The following is an 18,048-nucleotide window of genomic DNA, read 5'->3' as shown; positions in this document are numbered from 1 at the left end:
AATGTTGGCACTTTTCCTGATTTTTCCGCTGCCCCCTCCATCCCCCCATGTTCATAACAGTATTTTAATGAGCTATAAATGAGTATTTCAGAATAACTCAAATAACACCGAGGTCTAGTAACATATCTGAACTCAAGTCTTGCTTCCTTCCCCGGTTTCTCTTTCATGCTTTGAGGAAAAACTGGCAGGGGTTTTACAGGGAGAAACTCTTTGAGTTTGTCACCTCTGAGTCCTACATGGTGAAATAACTGGTATGTGTTCATTGTAAATATTTATATGTGGTCTTTCGTGATCTCATTTTTGGTAGGTACAGAAAGGATAATAGAGGAAAATAGCCTTCAAGTTAGCAAAAATTGCCTTTTTGCAAATTCAGAGAATGTTTCCCAAATGTCACTGTTTAGAATATAGCCCGGCTGTTGGACTTCCGCTGAAATCAGTGATGTTACTGCAGATTTGCACTGTTGTAACTCAAAAGAGACTATTTTTCAATATCCTTTAAAAGAAAGTTATAAGGCACACTTGGCAGGAAGGGGGTGTGCATGATCTGTTTTAGGAGACAAATCTGAGATGCAACACACTAGCCAATGTAGCCTGTGCAGGAGTCTGCCGTTAAGCAACTAAGTCCAGCGAACAAACATGTTCAGCAGGGCACATTACTTGGAGCTGTTTAGTCAAGAAAATGTTACAGTACAAATAAAGTAGATCATATTAAATGAATTTTGAAAGCCTTGGCTACTTAGGGGAGAGGCAGAGACCAGCAGTTGAATAACAGACACACAACGTACACATTTTTCCAGCTGTGCTCTTATTAAGTTGTTAAATGAATCCGTGTTAATGGGTAATTACAAAGAAAGATTTACAAGGAAAGAGTTTTAAAGAAAATGGATGGATAGATTCAGATTTCATTTTAATTGAAGATACTGCTACTGAATTACAAATTATTTCTTTACTCATAATTTCTCTTTTTTTCTTTATAGGTTGAAATAGAAAAGCTGAAGAAAGTGGTGATGTCTACATGAGCTGGCATAGACTCGCAGTCCATTACTTGCTAGGAATTCAAGTCAAAATATAAAAAGAACTGTTTTTTTTACTTAAATAATGCTGGTTTTAGAGAAGAAAAAGAGTAAAAAGGAATATAGTCTTGTATTCAGAGACAGAAGAAAAGAAAATGACTAATGATGTAATTTTTTTTATTTTTATTTTTTGCCAATATCGAAGAGGCCTTATTTCTTACTGTGCTGGAATCGCAGACCTATATTTTCTGGTTTGCTTGAAAATACTACTGAATCTGTATAAAAAGGAGAGGGAGTTCTTAATAGATTTTTATTGAATACTTGTAGTGTAATTTTTAAAGAGATCTATACTATAAATAGGGTGATTATATCTTTACAAGTAATCTGTAAAATAGTCTATTGGGAGGGATGGAGTAGCCTTATAGTAATTGTAGTCACTACTTTTTCCCCTACACACAAAAGGGAATATATGATATTTGTATATTATTTTCTAATTTTTAGCATTCTTACCCAGGGTTACTCTGTTGTGCCTGTCTTCAGTGAGTATTAATAATATGCCATTTTACAATTTGGGTGATAATATAGGAATTTGTTGCAATGAAGCAAATGGATCACCTATGCATAGTAGTTACAACAATCAAATTATTTTCTTAGCAAACACTTTGTCACTTGCACTATAGGATTCATAAAAGGGATTTATGATTGAATCATGGGACTCTGCTAAAACAGATAATTTCTGAAACCATAACACACACAAAATCTAGAAGCCAGGCTAAAATCCATCCTTAACTCAACCTCTTGTGCCTAGATATTGCAGCACGTACAACAGCACATGCAAAATCAGCCTTAAGTTTGAATTGCTTGGCTTTTGGGTATTGAAGTCATCACAGTCTCTAGTGCGTTTTTTAAATAGTAATAGTAGTATTGAGAGATTTTTATAAATTTCCTTAAGATGTAATGCAACTTTCACAGTCTCAGGCGGCCTGTCTCATGCACGTGAACACATAACTTCATACAGTCTTTACAGTGGGTGGTATTTGCCTGGGAGTGATGCTAGATAAACTCTCTGGACTCTTATACAAATGAGTGTTATTCTTGCCATAAACAACATATTAAAGCAATGTGTATTTTCACATGACTGGTTGAAGCACCTCCTTTTCACCTCACTGTCCTAACTCCGACGCAATATCTTTTATGTATTTCCCCATAGAGAAAAAAGGCTCAAAACCCATGAGTCGCATGATGCTTTCACCCCAGGAGGAATTAGTCTCAGAATGGTCAGCGTTGGAAAATAATTCCCTGCTCTTTCTCCCCACATCTCATGCTGTCCACATCTGGTATAGAGCTACACTATTCCAATCTTTTTAAATAGGAAGGTTAATTAAACGCTTTGCTTTAGTTAAGCATCTGCCTCATCTGTTATTGATGTAGCAGAATTAAGATGGCAAAAGCATGCCCCGTAGTTTGATAAGTTCATCAGAAAGTAGTCATGATTTGTAAGAGAACATTTAGATTTCTACTCCCAGAAATATGCATAGGCATAGTAGTAATATTATACATCACTTCAGCAAGAAAACAAGAGCATAATAACTTGTGAAAACACTTTTCCATAATTGACTCGCAGTAAGTGGCAAATATCTAAGAGTCAATTGAGTGATGTTAGACCATAGTTGTTGATTTATTTGTCATGAAATCTAATAGCATATAATATATATACAGGTATTAGGCTGTATTTCCAAGATGCATTACTAATTAGCTGATTCATTATTAATTCTTGATTGTCTAGATACATCACAAATGAAGACTTGAGCCAGATCTTTATATCCAGGAATATGCAGCTGTAGTGCTTCTATCAGACACTAAGCTTTTTTAGAACTCTTTTACCTCTTTAAGTCTGATGATGCAAAAGAAGAAATGAACATAATACAGTAGAGTATCCTCTATTTTATGAGCTCTTTACTGTGATCAGAGCATAAAATGAATCTTGTGATAAATTGCTCTATGATAATTTTGTCTGCATTTAAGCTTGTAGCAGACAAGCAGAACAAGACAATCAGTTAAATCAGATATGAAAGCTGTTAATTATTTAATGGCCTCTTTTTTTTTTTTTTTTTTTGCTGTAGCAATAAATGACCAAGTGCAATGACTGATTTAATAAAAATCATCTTTTAAAAGCTGCTGCTATGAGTGTTTGTAGCCATAAAGAAGTTGCCCTAATATGTGTCTGTCTTTTCAATGGTTAGTATTGTGTACCACACCAGATGTGGTAGGGTGATAAAGTACAAATTCCTTAAAGCATTATGCTTCACCGACTTGTTTACAGGTGCTGTAAAATGATGCATGTTATCAAAACTCCAGCAAATAAAGTCACTGTTGGAATACGTGTGCATTTTTGTGTGTTCAGGAAGGTTTGTGTTTGTCTGGAATTATTACAATACAAGCTTTGAAAAGAAACAATGCCTGAGGCAGTTCATTTGAAACTCCTTCCCCATATCTCAAAACAGGGAGCAAATGTTCAAACCATTATGAAATCGTTATAAATGTATACATTTTCTGCAAATGGTAATCACTGAAAAAGTACTGTAATCTCTGCTACACAATCAAATTCTTCTTATAGTTCCATACTACAATAAAAATACCAAGGAGGAGAACAAGATGAGGGTCTGTCATGATTGACGTGTGTATGGATTAAAATGTCCTGTGCAGGGTGTGTGAGAGACTACCTCTTGCATGCTGTTTTGGGGACTTTGTGCATTTGCATATTAAGGGAAGCACTCTACCTACAAAAGGATCCGTCTTAATAAGTTGAGACACCACACAGACCACTCAGTGAGGTCAGAGAATCACTCGCGTCTCTGCCATCACTTGCCTGAAGGCTGCCTTTAGTTTTCTTGCATTCTGGCAGTATTCACTTATCTTTAGCCATTTTTTTTTTTTTCAATCCTTGAAGTTTAAAATAGTTTCCTGCTGTGGTCTGGTTTCTAGCTAAGGGAGGGGAAGTTCAGCCAAACACTAGATGGGAAATTTCTCATGTGAGTGCTCATCTCTGCATGCTTCACAGTGGGTTTTTGTCCTAGCAGTACCTGTATAGCTCTGCCTTTTCTTGTACTGTGTCAAGAACATAGAGGCATGCACTTCCCGCTCCGCCGTTCCTTTTGCCTGCCTTAGATCAAGACTCAGCTTCTGTTGTCTGACCTAGGCTTTCTTTGGCATACACCCATTTTCAGAACTTGACTTATTTTTTTTTCCTTTGTTTTCTTCATTACCTTTCTTAGAAGTTGCTTGCCCACCTGCTGTGGACTAAGATTATGAACAGACTCACTGTAACTGTAATTAAACTTCTTTCCTCTGAATTTAGGCAGTGATTTAAAAAAAAAAGTGGTTTGGGATGTATCCTTGTTTAACTGAGTTGTCTTCCCCTATTTAAGAATGAGGTTCAGCATGTCTTTGTGTATCTTTTGTGAACTCCAAAAATCACCTGCACTCGGGTGCTGGGGCTGTGAACAACACCACTAAGAAATGTACACAGGGGTAGTAGGAGTGTGTACACACACACACACGTGTGTGTACACACACACACACACACACACAGCATTTCCACATATAGGGCTTATTGACTGAGGTGCTCTGTACTCAGGAATAGTAGTTTTCAATCACAGACTCATGATCTGGTCTGTGCTCCTCTACCCTTACAATTCCCTTGACTCCATGCAAAGCCTCTCACAGTTGGCCACCCTCATAGGGAAACAGCACAGAGCCTTGGAGTAGTAGTTCAGCCTCTCGGCAGAGGTAGCCTACTCGCAGCTTTACACTGAGGCAGCTCTACAGCTTTCTGTGCTGAAGCAGCGTAGCAATATGAATATTAGTAAGGTCAGCCTCGCCATAGTTGTCCCTGTGGCCCTGCTGCAGAACAACTGCCCTAGGATACCATTTCTGGAGATTTCCAGACTTGAAATGTTTAGGCCAGGCTGCTGAATTCTGCAGTGTTGCTACCTCTAGATAACAAGAAGAGCACGCCAGTATACTGCAAACAGGCTGGAGACATTAGTCACCAGGTGTTTAGAGGCCTGCTGGTGCTGGGAAGAAATGCAGGAAAAAGTCTCCCATCTTCCTGTTTGGAGTGTGGCTTTAATTTAATGTGAATTTAATTACATTCTTGGATTCTAGTCCTATGGGGAATTTTTGGCAGAGCTAGGAGAAGACTTTGTCCAGCATCTCTTTACTTTTAGTAAGCTAGTATTTCAGTTGATGCTTTCCATTTAAATATGCATTTTATTTTTGTAGCTTAAACTTGTAATGCACGCATTTTTAAGGATGCAGACTGACTGCCCTCTTTTCTGGACGTCCTTGCAGTGTGAAGGGAACCTTTCATCTTTATTCATAGTGATATGCTGTATAACTGATCTTAGGGCCCCTGACCTTAGATCAGAGCTGTTGGAGGTTAATAGCTAAAAGCCAGAGACCCTGCAGTTCCCAATATCCCTAGCCCCAGGACACTCACCAGGAATCCAGGCGGATCCAAATTTTTGGGATCTGGCTTTGGATTGGAAACTTTGCTGGGTTTCACATGGAATATTACAGGTTCAACAACCAGCATTTTCAAAGCTGGTTTGTTGGAAATCTTCTGTTCACTTCCAATTGTAATATTTTTAAGCATTTCCCAGATACTCGTTCAAGATGTGATAGTCTGCACCCCAGAAGCGCAAAGTCTAATAAAGCAAAGGGAAGGCAGCATGTTAGGAGAGAGAATGGAAAGGGATTTTTTTTAATGCAAATATGCCAGAATCTGGGTTTGTTGGATTTCTGGTTTAAACGTTCCTGTTATAATAATGCTGCATGCCTCGGTTTCCCTGACTCCTGCACCTGGGGGAAGAAGGAGGTTAACCATTTGGAAGAAGAGCCTGCAGGGGTGCCCTGTTAAGGGCAATGTGCTGATTGCACGCAGAATGACCCAGCAGTGCAACAAGTGGACTCCAGGCCTAGCACTTGGAGACGTCCTGTTGTTTCTGGTGCCACAGAGGGACTCAAAAGTGGAGGCTGTCTTGAAAAACAGAGATGCCCAGAGATGAGGGGGAGAGAGGCATGACTCCGTTTAATTTTTCTCTTCCTCAGCTGCACTGGTTGGCACGATGGAGAAATGAAGACAAGGCTTTGCCCATCCACTCGCTGACTGTCTGTTTAAGACAATCCCATGAAGTTAAAAGAACTTGTATTGCTTAATCTAAAATAAGACCGGGGAGGGGGATTTGCCTTCAGATACCTGAAGGGTGATTATAGAGAGTGAAGATTAGCCATCTTCTTGCAGCCTTACTTCCTCTGAGAAGCAGCAGCTGAGTGCTTCAGAGAAGACCGCTGCGACTGTTTTCCCTGGCAGTCTGCCTGCGAGTTATCCTGGCTTTTGGGTCCAAGGATACTGCCTATTGTATTGCAGTTGATCAATAAAGATTTCTGTTGGTTGAGAAGAGCTGCCTGCTTTCTTGTATATGCCTTTGGGTGTGCTCCGTCCCCTTAAAGAAAGAAAGTGTTGCCTTGAAACCCAAGCCACAGGGTAGGACTTTGGGGGCCAGGGTAATCGGGGAGGCTGGAGGCCAGAAAGCTTTGACTCAAGTCCAAGGTACCAGGGGATCACCCTCTCTGCAAGCTACTCCAGGGCTGACTTCAGAGGCTGCTCTAAGAGACTGTAAGGTTGGGTCCCAACCCCCCCCCTCCCCCCCGCACTGTCCCCAACTTCAACTCTTTCTTTTGTAGGTTGTTCACATTTTATGGCTTATGCAATTTTCCCCAAATGATCTAGTTTTCAAGTATATAAATCTTTTGCGCTTATCTTTAACCAGTATGTTTAAGCTGCTCAATAAAATGTCTCCTTTATTAAAAAAAAAAAAAAAATAAGACTTTTTTAAGTTTTTTTTTTTTAATTTTAAATTGCACGTTTCCCTTGCTTTATGCTGTACATGCGTTCCTGGGAAATGGTGCATAACTCGAATTCGCATAAAGGGAACCCACTTTACAATGTAACAAATTGGGATATGTTCCAAGACCTCGACTGGACTGACCCATTTCTACCACTTTTGCAAGACAATTTGGGTGCTCACCAGCAGCAGACAGTAGACACAAGCCTGGGGCACTATCATAATGGGGATGGCAACTACTGAAACACGTGTCGCAGACAATGAGCAAGAAGCACAGATCCACGCAGGAGACTATTTTGGTGGGCATCACTCCCACAGTGCACCACACAAAGCAGTGACTGTGGGCTTCCACCACACCAATGGCATCAGAGTGGATTTACCTCACATAAAACAAATTTTTGGTATAAAAAGGGTCATCGCATAAGAGCAAATTCATAAATACAGAACCCACATGAAGTGTGGGAAACCTGTATTGCCTTTCATTTTTGCCATAATTGACCTCACATTGTTAAATGTTAATTAAAAATGAATAACAATTCTGCTAATGTGTTCAATAAGAAGGTAGGAAGTCCCCCCTCCCCCCTTGCTCCCCTTCAGGAAAAATTGGCTGTTTAAGACCCTTCAAAAAAAAAAAAAAAGGAATTTACATCTCACATTTTCATAATCTGCCTCATTCTTTTGCTCAATTGCAATAATCCCATTTTAGGGCAATTGTAACTAAAATGGTTGTTGCTTTCTAGGTTGCCTATAGGCAATAGCTAGGGGTTAGGCTGGTTAAGACACTCCTTTGGAAAGCAGGGGGATAAGGGTTTGAGCCCGCATAGGCTGAGGAGGACCTAGAGCCCATGTTTCCCATTTCCTGGGCTAGCTCTTTAACCAGGCTGGCCCATGAAAGTCAGACACTGCCACCACTGTTGAAAGTGGCCACGCAACTGCAGTCTGTGCAGAACTCGGTATTCCCAATGCCTCACCTGTTTAGAGTTTGCTTAATGGCTTGGATCCCTTTGGGTATTTGACAGGGGAGCAGCTAATCTGAGGATCCTAGCCAGACTTGGGTTAGTTTAATGCCAAGCTCCTCAACCTGGCCAAGATGACAGCAGTTCTGAACTTGTGCAGAAACGGATCTTGAAGCTCCTGGAAAATGTGCGTACCTATGAATCTGGGCATCCAAGAGTGCTGGCATGAGGCTTTAAGGCACCTTCATCCCTGGTGCAGTCTAGACTCCACTAAGTTTCATTTTAGCTGCATAAAGACCCAGGATCAGATTTATAAAAAGACAATTCTGGGTGAGCAGAAGGTTGTCAGGGTGTCACCCCTTTACCATCTATACGTACTACAATTTCTGCAAGGGCAGGTGCAAAGTGCAAGTCACCTAATCTCTTTGTGCCAAAGTTTCTGTCTCGAAGTAATGGAAGCATCTTGTTGCTCTCCTAGGAGCGCTGTAAATTGGGTGAAGTACTCTTGTGCCACTATGAAGATGAGTAGGGAGGAAGGCATTAACAACTTCATGATTTGATTTAGAAGTAAGTTCTTTGAGTTAAAGCCCAGAAGAGACCTGCACATGAACCTAGTCTAACCTTTTGTATGCTGCAAGGGGTAAAATGTCATCCAGTTCCTCTTCTATTGAACCCAACATCTTGTGCAGGTTACTTGAGGCTGATTTGCTGCTGAGCAAGCTGAAGGCTTATTTGTATTTGTATCTCCACTTTACTTGTTTCTCACCTTTCCTACCTACTATTGATGTTGGATACAAGCAGGATTATACAGAAATTATTCATATAGGTATACCAAACCTGCCTTCAGATCAACAGTATAGAAACCGCGTCAGGGCAGAGGTATAACTAGCATAACTTCAAGCAATCCTGTTAGTGGTATAAAGCCATTGAGAGATGGAGACATTTGTGATCCATATCCAGATCTCAATACAGACCCCAAACTAGGGAAAATCCTTTCAGCCAATTTGACGCAACTTTATCCTGAAACCTGTTTTTCCTTTTCTCTATCCAGAGTCCAAATGTGTTGACACCAAGTCTTGTTAGTCCATCTCATAAGAGAACAGAAGATACCAAAGGCTCTGCCTGCACTGTGCTCCAGGGAGAGTGAGCATCAACAGCCCCAGACAAGGGATCTGTTTTTATGCCTCTTGACAGAGGAGGTAACGCTGTGATTTCTGTAGGTGTGCGTGCGAAGCATGTTTTGCAAATTATATGCCATCTGATACTATCAAATGTTGTGTCATCCTAAAATCCCCGTGATGTACTAGTTCAACAGGAAACCCATGAGTTCTGCCTAAGGTGTTTCCTTTTGGAAATCACTGAATCAGCAGCAGGAGCAATACCAAGAGAAATCATAGTAACAGACGGGGCTAGAGCAAAAGATGGCAATAGATGAACGGCTGGGAACGTAGCTGTGACATCGGAGAATCCCCTGTTATCATCGCTACATACTGCACAGCTCTGGCTTCAGAAACAGTGAGTATGGCCTCCAACTAACCCTTTCGCATAACACTTGAAAATGATTATTATAACTCTCTGGAGCAGCAGGCTGGGTGGTTTCCTTGGAAATTATCTAAAATTATAATAGCAAAATATATAGGCAATTACTGATATTTTTTCACAGTTAATTGCTCAGTCTCCACAATCACCTCTGTAGAGGAAAAATTCAAAACATCCTGAAAATAATTTAATATCTTAATTAATCTTGCATGATCTTCTATTTGTGCTACATATCCAGGTCACATCCAACTGAAGATCAAACTCATTAACATGCTTGAAGATGGTTCTGTATTTTCTGACATACCCAAAACTTGTCAAAATGACTTTGTTCTTTAATTTTTTTAGCTTGATTGTAAATAGCTTCTGTTCCCTTGTCCCTGCCCCCCATGCCAAAATTTTATATGCTTCTGTAGAAAAGGAAGGGATTCAATAAACAGTCTTCCTTAAAATTCATATCTGTGTTCAATCCAAAACTGACATTGCAGAAAAGCTCTACAGTTCAGCGTTTAACCCATTTAATGTTAAAGCTCTTGCCACAGATCTTTAATTTCTATTTACTAGTTATTGAGACTGCACCATGAGACCATGTTATAGCTGCTTTACAAGCTTCACCTGCACTTTTGGGGAGTTTTTAAATTTAACTTTTATCTTAATTGCCCTTTCAGGCCTTAAAAATGCTGAATAATGTTGCACAGTATAGATGATACATATATTTTTACATTAACTTTCTTTTAAAGATAGGGACCTGTAATATGACATGGGATTGTAACTTGGAACAAATGCAGTTGGAATGTGGATTTACGTTTGTAGCTGGTCATACATATAACATACTTATAGCAAGGGCTTCTTACTTTTCATACCTTGATGAACACGGGCCTGTCTCTGATTTTACCATTAAAATAATACAGTGTCAAGGTTGTATAAGCAATGATCTACTTCAGTCTTTTCAGTGTTCTGTGACAACGTGGTGGTTCAGAGTTATCTGTTACATGACTCCCCTCTCTTAGTGGAACTGCTTCTGATGATAGGCCTTGGGCCTTCACCCCTCTCTGGGCTGGAATACCATGATTCTCTCATTTCCAGGCTGGATCCTCAAGTTGCAATATTTTGCGCTGAGAGTAGTTATTCACCAGGCCTTACTGATAAGATTATAATAATATAAATAAGAGACCGTTGCAGGAGGAGAAGAGCCTGAGGCATGTCAAGAGACACTGCAGTGGTATTTCTAAATTGAAAAATTAGCCAAAAAAAAAAAAAAATTACCAGTTGACATTTTTCCTGGGGTAAAATAAACCTTCCCTATCATAGGCAACTGGGGCCTCCTGAGTCAGGGGTAGGGAGTGGGGGGCACTTGCCCCCCCCAGCAGCCTGTCCATGACTTGGGGGTGGGTCACCTCCACAGCTGATCCCGCCAACCCTCAAGTGGCAGAAGTGCACCACTGGTATTTCCAGGTGCACTGCTGGCACTTCTGGATGAGTGCAGTTGGCCATGGGGGAACCACAGGGATCACTTCTCCTGGCACCCCACGTCCCAGTTGGTGCTCTCGGGAGGGAGGGAGCACCAGTGCTCTTGCCTGCCGCCCCTGCCTGGGAACGCTGGTGATCAGGGGTTGCACCAGTGCTCTCAGGGGCCGCACGTGCACCCCCTACACATCACCACTGTTCTCCATCCTGCTGTACAGTCCTTGCATAGATGCTCTTCATCACCTGTGAATTTAATCTAGGGAGTAGGGTTCCCAGTTTCTTCTGTGTCAGGCAAAACTGTCTCTTTCCACTGAAGAATCTAAAAGAAATGCCAAGTTAATATTTTTCCCATTCCTTTATGTAGGAAAGAATGGGACTTTTGGTTTACAATATGTCTTATTTGTCACGTAATAGGATTAGATCATCATTTGCAATTAAAATGTCATAATACGTGCTGGGGTTTTGTGAGAGAAGATGTATAAGCATGGATGTACTAAACTAAAATGTGGGTGTTTGCTCTTTATCTAAAAGGGCTGTGATGTGTTGTCATGTTGTTTGTTTTTGTAAACATGTGTTGGCACAGAAGAATTTCGACATGTTCCTACAGCGCCAAGTATTTGAACAGTTTCCACCATGACTCAAGTAATGCAAATCAAATTCGTCAGAGCACTTTAGATGCAGACAGAGCATAGTCTGAATTTGGACTCCCTCTCAAATTTCACACACCTACAGATAACAGCCCTAGGTGGTGTTACCTCAGCAATTAAACACAAAACGTGCAATTAAAAAAAGGATGAAACAAAATAAATGTAAAGGGTATTTTCTCTTAGAGTCATTTTTAAGGCTGAATGTACACAGGGAAAAGTTTATTGAAAAGAAAGCAATCTATAGGCCCCTGTAAGGAAATAATTACAATTCATTGCCCAAACCCCACATATTTTTGTGGAGGTTTGGTCTGAACAGAATAGCAGTTTCATTCTTCAGCAAAATTGTTCATACAGAGCCCTCCTCTGTTCTGCCCTTTCTGTTCTTAGTCATATTCTTTCCATACAAAAGGCATCCATTAGCTTTAAAGCAGGAAGATCTTCTCCTTTAATTAACTGAGCTTTGAAGTGCTTTATTAAAATTCATACTTAGAATGAATCTTCTGTACGGGCAGAAGGAAGTAGGGAATTGGCCCCAAAATTCAGGGTCTCAGTCCAGTTAGTATCCATCCTTACTCTTTTTAAAGAGTTCCCTTTCACACTTAGATCCATTGATCTTGTAATCTATTATTATATGACCTTACAACATAGTTTCAGAGCAGCTTCTTGAAATGTGGCTTACATCTGCCATATGGGTCTTTCCTTAAACATAACTGACATTGCAGGTTGTTTCTTTGCATTGACTTCCTGTGTTGGATGTTTAGTAGGGCTGTGTGAAACGGCAGTGTTCCATTTCGCCTTGAGTTTCGAGGTTTCAGCAGAACAGCATTTCGTATCAAATTTCATTTTGATTCAAAACAGCTGTTCCGTTTTGCCTTGTTGAAACAGTCAGGCTGTTTCGACTCTGTTTCAACATTTCGCTAGATCTTCAGCTGGGCTGACTTCCCTTCCTTGGTGCTAGATCGGGTAGGGAATGGGAAGTCAGCCCAGCTGGGCTGACTCCCTGTCCCTACCAGTCCAGTGCCAAGGATGGGAAATCAGCCCAGCTGGACTGACTTCCATCCCCAGCGCTATGGTTGAAACATTTCAACTTTTGAAATATTTTGACTAGCCTCATTTTGTTTTGAGGCTGTTTCAAAGCCCTTTGTTTCATTTCAATTTTGCTGTTTCAACCTTGAAATGAGTTGAAACAGTGTCAAAATGAAATGGCTGGCGAAATTTCGCACAGCCCTAATTTTTAGCTCATTATTTCACTGAGTTAATTTTCTGGCACATGGTTTAATCTGCTTCAGACAGTTGGTACTGAAAGATGCAGTATCTTGGAAAGTTGCAGCTCCCATTGCTTTTGCTCTTGGAACTGACTCTGGACATGATTATGCTATCGGTGAACCACCTGGTTTTATGCAATTCATTATTTTCCCACGTTAGGGCTCTGCTGGATTTTCCCTCCCTAGCACATCTACTTGCCACATACTTACATCTGAGGCAACCATGCTTTTACTAAGGACCATTAGGCTTTGATAAGAAGACACAAGGACTGAATGCCATCAGATGGTGCAAAGCTTTGTCAGTGATATCAACACTGTTTCTCAAATATAATTACATCATGTCAGTGAAGGCCAGGCCTGTTCTCTATTGGAGCCCAGATTTCCTGACTCCCAAAGTTATGATGTTTATTAGAATTAATTATGGAGTATGAATCCTCTTCACCATGTTGGATCAACAAGATTTTGTTAATCCAAGTTCAAGGGACTTTACTTTTATCTTCATTCCACACAGAGACACTCCTCATCAGAGACACTCAGGGACAAGGGCAAACAAATATGATGGAGAAAGTGCTTGGGCTGTATCAGGCCTGAGGGCCCACCTGATGACATGTCTCCATATACACTGCCACCATGTAATTACCAGGAGATTATTAATGAGAGAACTTTTTCAGTGTTGACCAAATTTTAAGGAAAAAACACTTTTTCAGGCAATTTGTCCTTAGAAAGGTGCTAATAAATAGTTTTCAAATAATTTGTCTAGCACCAACTGAGACCTGTAAAAGAAGAACCCCAGAACTGATGTAGGCACCTATTTTCCATAGTAGCTGAAGGCACAATTTGAAATAATGATGTTAATATTGGATTTTAAATGTTTTCTTCTAGAGGAAAGCAGTAAATGAACCACCATGCCAGCAGGGCTGATGCCATTCCATTGCCTGGTCCCTCTCTTGGCTCTTCAGTTCCTTTCAGCTGAACTTCAGATTAACCCGAGGGTGAGTTAACTAACAGGAAATGCTATAGCTGGAGACATCAGGCCCCATTTCTAGGCAAGCAAGTGCTCTGCATCTTCTTGGCCTCTTTGACTTCATGGGACCTCCAAGAAGGCAGAGAAATCTGCAGGATCAGGACCCAGAGTCCTAAAAAAAACTCAGTAAGGAAAATATGGAGAGATTTACTGTTGTATTTTTACACTTGGAATTGTTGAAAACTAAATAGTTGTCTTCTCTGACATGACCACCACATATCAGGCTGATCACTTTAGCTGGGAAAGGATTTGAGTTTGGAGAACTCATCTCAAGCATGAAACAGCATTACTATTTCAGGGCCCTAGAAAACTAGCTATCCCCTTGCCAGACCTTTATCTCCCAGAGCTTTGTTATATTCTCCAGCATAGCTGTGCCAGGCACCAATGCTGAGGAAGTTTGTAGGAAAGATCTCAAGAAAGAGCTGTATACAAGTGACTCTGGTCTGTGTGGTCTCTCTGAAGTTGGGGGAGGTAAGAGATTTTTTTTCGGGCCCCACTGTAGCACTAGTGGAAATATGAACTGTATTCTTCAATAAGTTTTTGTACCATCAGATAGCTCCGGACATTTTCTGGTTTCAGTCCACTATCCCAAAGCAGGAGCAGGTTTGGAGACAGTATGCAAAGGGCCAGAATATTGAAGCCCTTTCTTGGCTCTGGCAACCAGTTAAGTTTCCTCTTCTCCTGGTTTGAGGAGGTGGGAAGGGGGCTCTTTGCTCAAAGAGCAAAGTGGTTGGAGAGAGGGGAGGTTGCAGAGGGGCAAAAATGAAAGACAGCTGACCAGCGCACAAGGCATCTTTTCCAGGATTACTGGGGCGGTGTTCTCCCTTGTTAGGCAGTCAGCAACAGCACTGCCATAAGTTTCCTCTGCCTCATGGCTGTGCTTTCAAGAGTGAGGTCTGCAAGCTGCATCTCCAAAATAGATTGGCTCCATCATCCTCTTTCTCCTCCACTGGCCCTGCAATGCCATGTTGGCTGTTATCCTGGAGAGGAGAGATATCTACTAGAGCTGCAGTAGTGTCATACATAACTTGATCAAGGAAGGACTTCTCCTTCTCCAAATGCACTGGTTGGTTTGCGTTCAGAGTGTCCTACGATGATGAGCCTTCCCCTACTTCCCTGGGAAATTTCTTCCACCATCTCAAGCAACTCAACTCACTATCAGGAGGCTTTTCTTGATATATTTTTTTTCCAATCTAAATTTTCCCCTCTTCCTAACTGTTTTTCAGGTTATCAATAAGGAAACAAAGAACCAAAGTCAAGCAGGTACAGTGTAATAATTATGCCCTTTCTTAACCCTTCCCCAAATATCAAACCTACACCGAAATGAGCATGGAGCTTATGAGAACCATCTAACAAGTTTGTCAAGGTGTTTAATGGAAGCCAAACAGGATTGTCATAGAAATTACTAGATCTACAAATGAAAGAGTGTTGGGGAGGGATGAGAATGGCAGGCTTTTCCTGCATTGTTTGAGTAGGTACATTTTAGCTGGATGGGTAATGCTGAGAGAGAGACGATATTGCACTATGGAGCTAATTATGGCTTCTAGAATTTAAAACGTGAACTTTTTTTTTTGGTACTACCAGAAGAAAATCCCTGTTGGCTGAAAACTCTCACTCCCGAGTTACTCTTTGCCAGAGGCATGGTGCTTATTTTGTTCTGTAACAAAACAAGCCCTGTCTAATCACGTGTGACAGCGTGAGCATTTTCTGGTGAGGTCAGTGAGCACCTTCAGGGAAGGAGACTGTTCCCTTCCCCTTCCCTGCCCAGACATCTCATTTCTGATCCCTTAAAGACTGTGTCCAGCAATGGTGTTCAGATAGTGATGATACTATCTAGAGTTATTGGCCACTGGGGCAAACACATTACTTTACCATATGGATCAAGATATCCTGCCAGGCCTCTGTAGCCATCAGTCTTTCCCTGTTGTTTTCTAGGGGTATGTACCAGTGGCTGTGGAGTTAATGGTGCCATTTGCTCTGAACCATGTGCTCGTCTCTTCCACGGGGAGAGGCTCTTTATGTGCCAGGATGGGAAATGGCAGAAAACCACAGATTCCTGTGCAAACCTGGATGCTCGGTCACTCTTTGAGGTAACGTACCTGCCACCCTTCTGCTCTGCTACTGACTTAAAACTGCTCTCAAGAGACCCTTGTCTAGACTTCTCTTTCCAAAACACATGCAACAGAATGAGTGTTTTTAACTTCAAAGCCAACCAAGATGCTTATTTTTGATAATCCGAATTCCTTGTAGCAGCCTTAGAGGCATATTCTGCTCCTATATATGTTGCACCAACCTCTTATTTCCAAGAGACGAAGCAAAATTCTCCTCCCACAGAGTGGAATATAACTGCAATTTCACAGCATCTGACGAAGTAGGCTGCTGCTTCTTACCCAGTTCATCTCCAAGGTGGTACCTGTTACAAGTAGGATTTCTTTTTGCCAGAGCCCCCCAAGGATTGACATGGCAACTAGTGCAATGTGGTATCAAGTGAACTTTAATAGCAACCATCCCTGTCCTCCCAGGGTCACAGCGTGCTACACACACGTGTTCCTCTATTTGTCCATTACTTTTATGACTTTTTCATCCCAAATTGTCCAATCCCCTGGCATTGTGCCAAGCATACCTTATATGGAAACGGTTGTTCCTTGCTTGCCCAGCACACCAATCACGTCTCCCAGAGCCACAGAAGGTCCGGTGCTCAATTTTGGTGCTTAGTCCTGGGGAAGCCTCGGCTATGGCTAAAAAGCCTTAGCATTACTCAGTTTACCCACTGCGGTACCCTGTCCTGGTTTCTACCTTCAGACTAACATGGCTACCTCTTTCAATTCCTATTGTTTAACTCCTATATATCCCACCCACCCACCACCCAAACAGATCTTTAAAACATATCAAAGGGCCATATCAATTCTAAGGTAATCTCCTGACTCCCCATGGCAGGAGACGCTGTTTCTTTTTGATCCTGTTACCTAGACCCCAGATGACCTTCCTTTCCCCATGGCCCACCTGCAGTTGTGAATTTTATTCTTCCTGCATCTGGGGACCCCTTTTTCTGTTTCATTGTCTTTCCTGAGTCTTGACTGAAGGGGGATGGTGGAAGGCTATGCCACTAATAAGCCTTTGCTTTATGAGCACTATATCCAAATATTTGATATCCTTTCATGTTTCTTCTCTTTTCTCCCCTTCTTATGAATATTGCAACACCCCGGGGGAGCCCCAGTCATAGATCAGGATCCTGTAGATCAGCTGTAAAATAATAGAACAGAAACACAGTCCCTATCCAAAGGGGCTTACAATCTAATGGCTTGTCTACACAGGGGCTCTCTGGGAAGGCTTCTTCCCCAGGCTGAACTGTCCCAAATCCCTTAGTCTTTCCTCATAAGGCTTTTAGTCATTCTTGTGGCCTTTCTCTGGACCCTTGCAAGATTCTCCTCATCTTTTTTGAAGTGTGGTGCCTAGACCTGGACACAGTACTGTACTCTAGCTGGGGTCTCACCAACACTGAGTAGAGGGGAAGTATCACTGCCTTAGGCCTGCTCACAATGCATCAACTAATGCATCCCAGTATGCCATTAGCCCTGTTGACTACAGTGTCGCACTGGTGGCTTATGTTCATGCTGTGATCAGCCATAACCCAGAGGTCCCTTTCAGCCCTTGTGCTGGCCAGGACACCTCCTTCTAGCCTATATTCATGTCACTGCTTACTTCTTACCAAATGAAGCACTCTGCATTTATCCTTATTGAACTGCATCCGGTTCTGTTCTGCCCCCCTTTCCAGCTTGTCCAGGTCTACTTGGATCATTATCTTATCCCCTAGCATGACCACTTTTTCCTATAACTTAGTATTGTCCACAAACATGGCCAGCATGCTTTCCACATCCTCATCTAAATTGTTGGTAAAGCTGTTGAACAACATGGGGCCAAGAACTGAACCATGTGGGACACCACAGACCACCTCCCACCAAGACAATACAGACCCATACACCAGCACTCTCTGGGTTCATTCCCTTAGCTTCTTTCCAGCCCACCTGACTGTGGACTCTGCAGCCAACAATGGGTGACCCCAAGGAAAAATGTTGGTTTAGGAGGCACTGGTTTCCTGTGTGTACTAGTTATTATCATGACAATGTTAATTACATTAACTCTCCCCTGTCTCCAAAACACTAACTCTCCCCAGTATCCAAAATATCAACTTATGCTTAATAATAACAACAACAATAATAATAACAATTAT

At 41.5% G+C, this 18,048-nt stretch overlaps 2 protein-coding genes across 2 annotated transcripts in view; both read left to right on the top strand.

Annotated features, from left to right (window-relative positions):
* Positions 1 to 3,400, top strand: part of CD2AP (CD2 associated protein) — a 95,262-nt gene extending 91,862 nt beyond the window's left edge. Inside the window, exon 18 of the mRNA XM_019538096.1 lies at positions 978 to 3,400. Coding sequence (XP_019393641.1) covers positions 978 to 1,019 — 42 coding nt within the window. The 3' untranslated portion in view covers positions 1,020 to 3,400. The remainder of the gene's footprint in view (positions 1 to 977) is intronic.
* Positions 3,401 to 9,231: 5,831 nt separating this feature from the next.
* Positions 9,232 to 18,048, top strand: part of LOC109311471 (adhesion G protein-coupled receptor F4-like) — a 25,284-nt gene continuing 16,467 nt past the window's right edge. Inside the window, exons 1-4 of the mRNA XM_019537111.1 lie at positions 9,232 to 9,393; positions 13,676 to 13,785; positions 15,044 to 15,080; positions 15,753 to 15,907. Coding sequence (XP_019392656.1) covers positions 13,699 to 13,785; positions 15,044 to 15,080; positions 15,753 to 15,907 — 279 coding nt within the window. The 5' untranslated portion in view covers positions 9,232 to 9,393; positions 13,676 to 13,698. The remainder of the gene's footprint in view (positions 9,394 to 13,675; positions 13,786 to 15,043; positions 15,081 to 15,752; positions 15,908 to 18,048) is intronic.

The sequence above is a fragment of the Crocodylus porosus genome, unplaced genomic scaffold (assembly GCF_001723895.1).
Source record: "Crocodylus porosus isolate Cpor-Errol unplaced genomic scaffold, CroPor_comp1, whole genome shotgun sequence".
NCBI classification, from domain to species: Eukaryota; Metazoa; Chordata; order Crocodylia; family Crocodylidae; genus Crocodylus; species Crocodylus porosus.
Note: the sequence above shows the minus strand (reverse complement) of the source record. Positions and strands in the feature narration are given on the sequence as shown.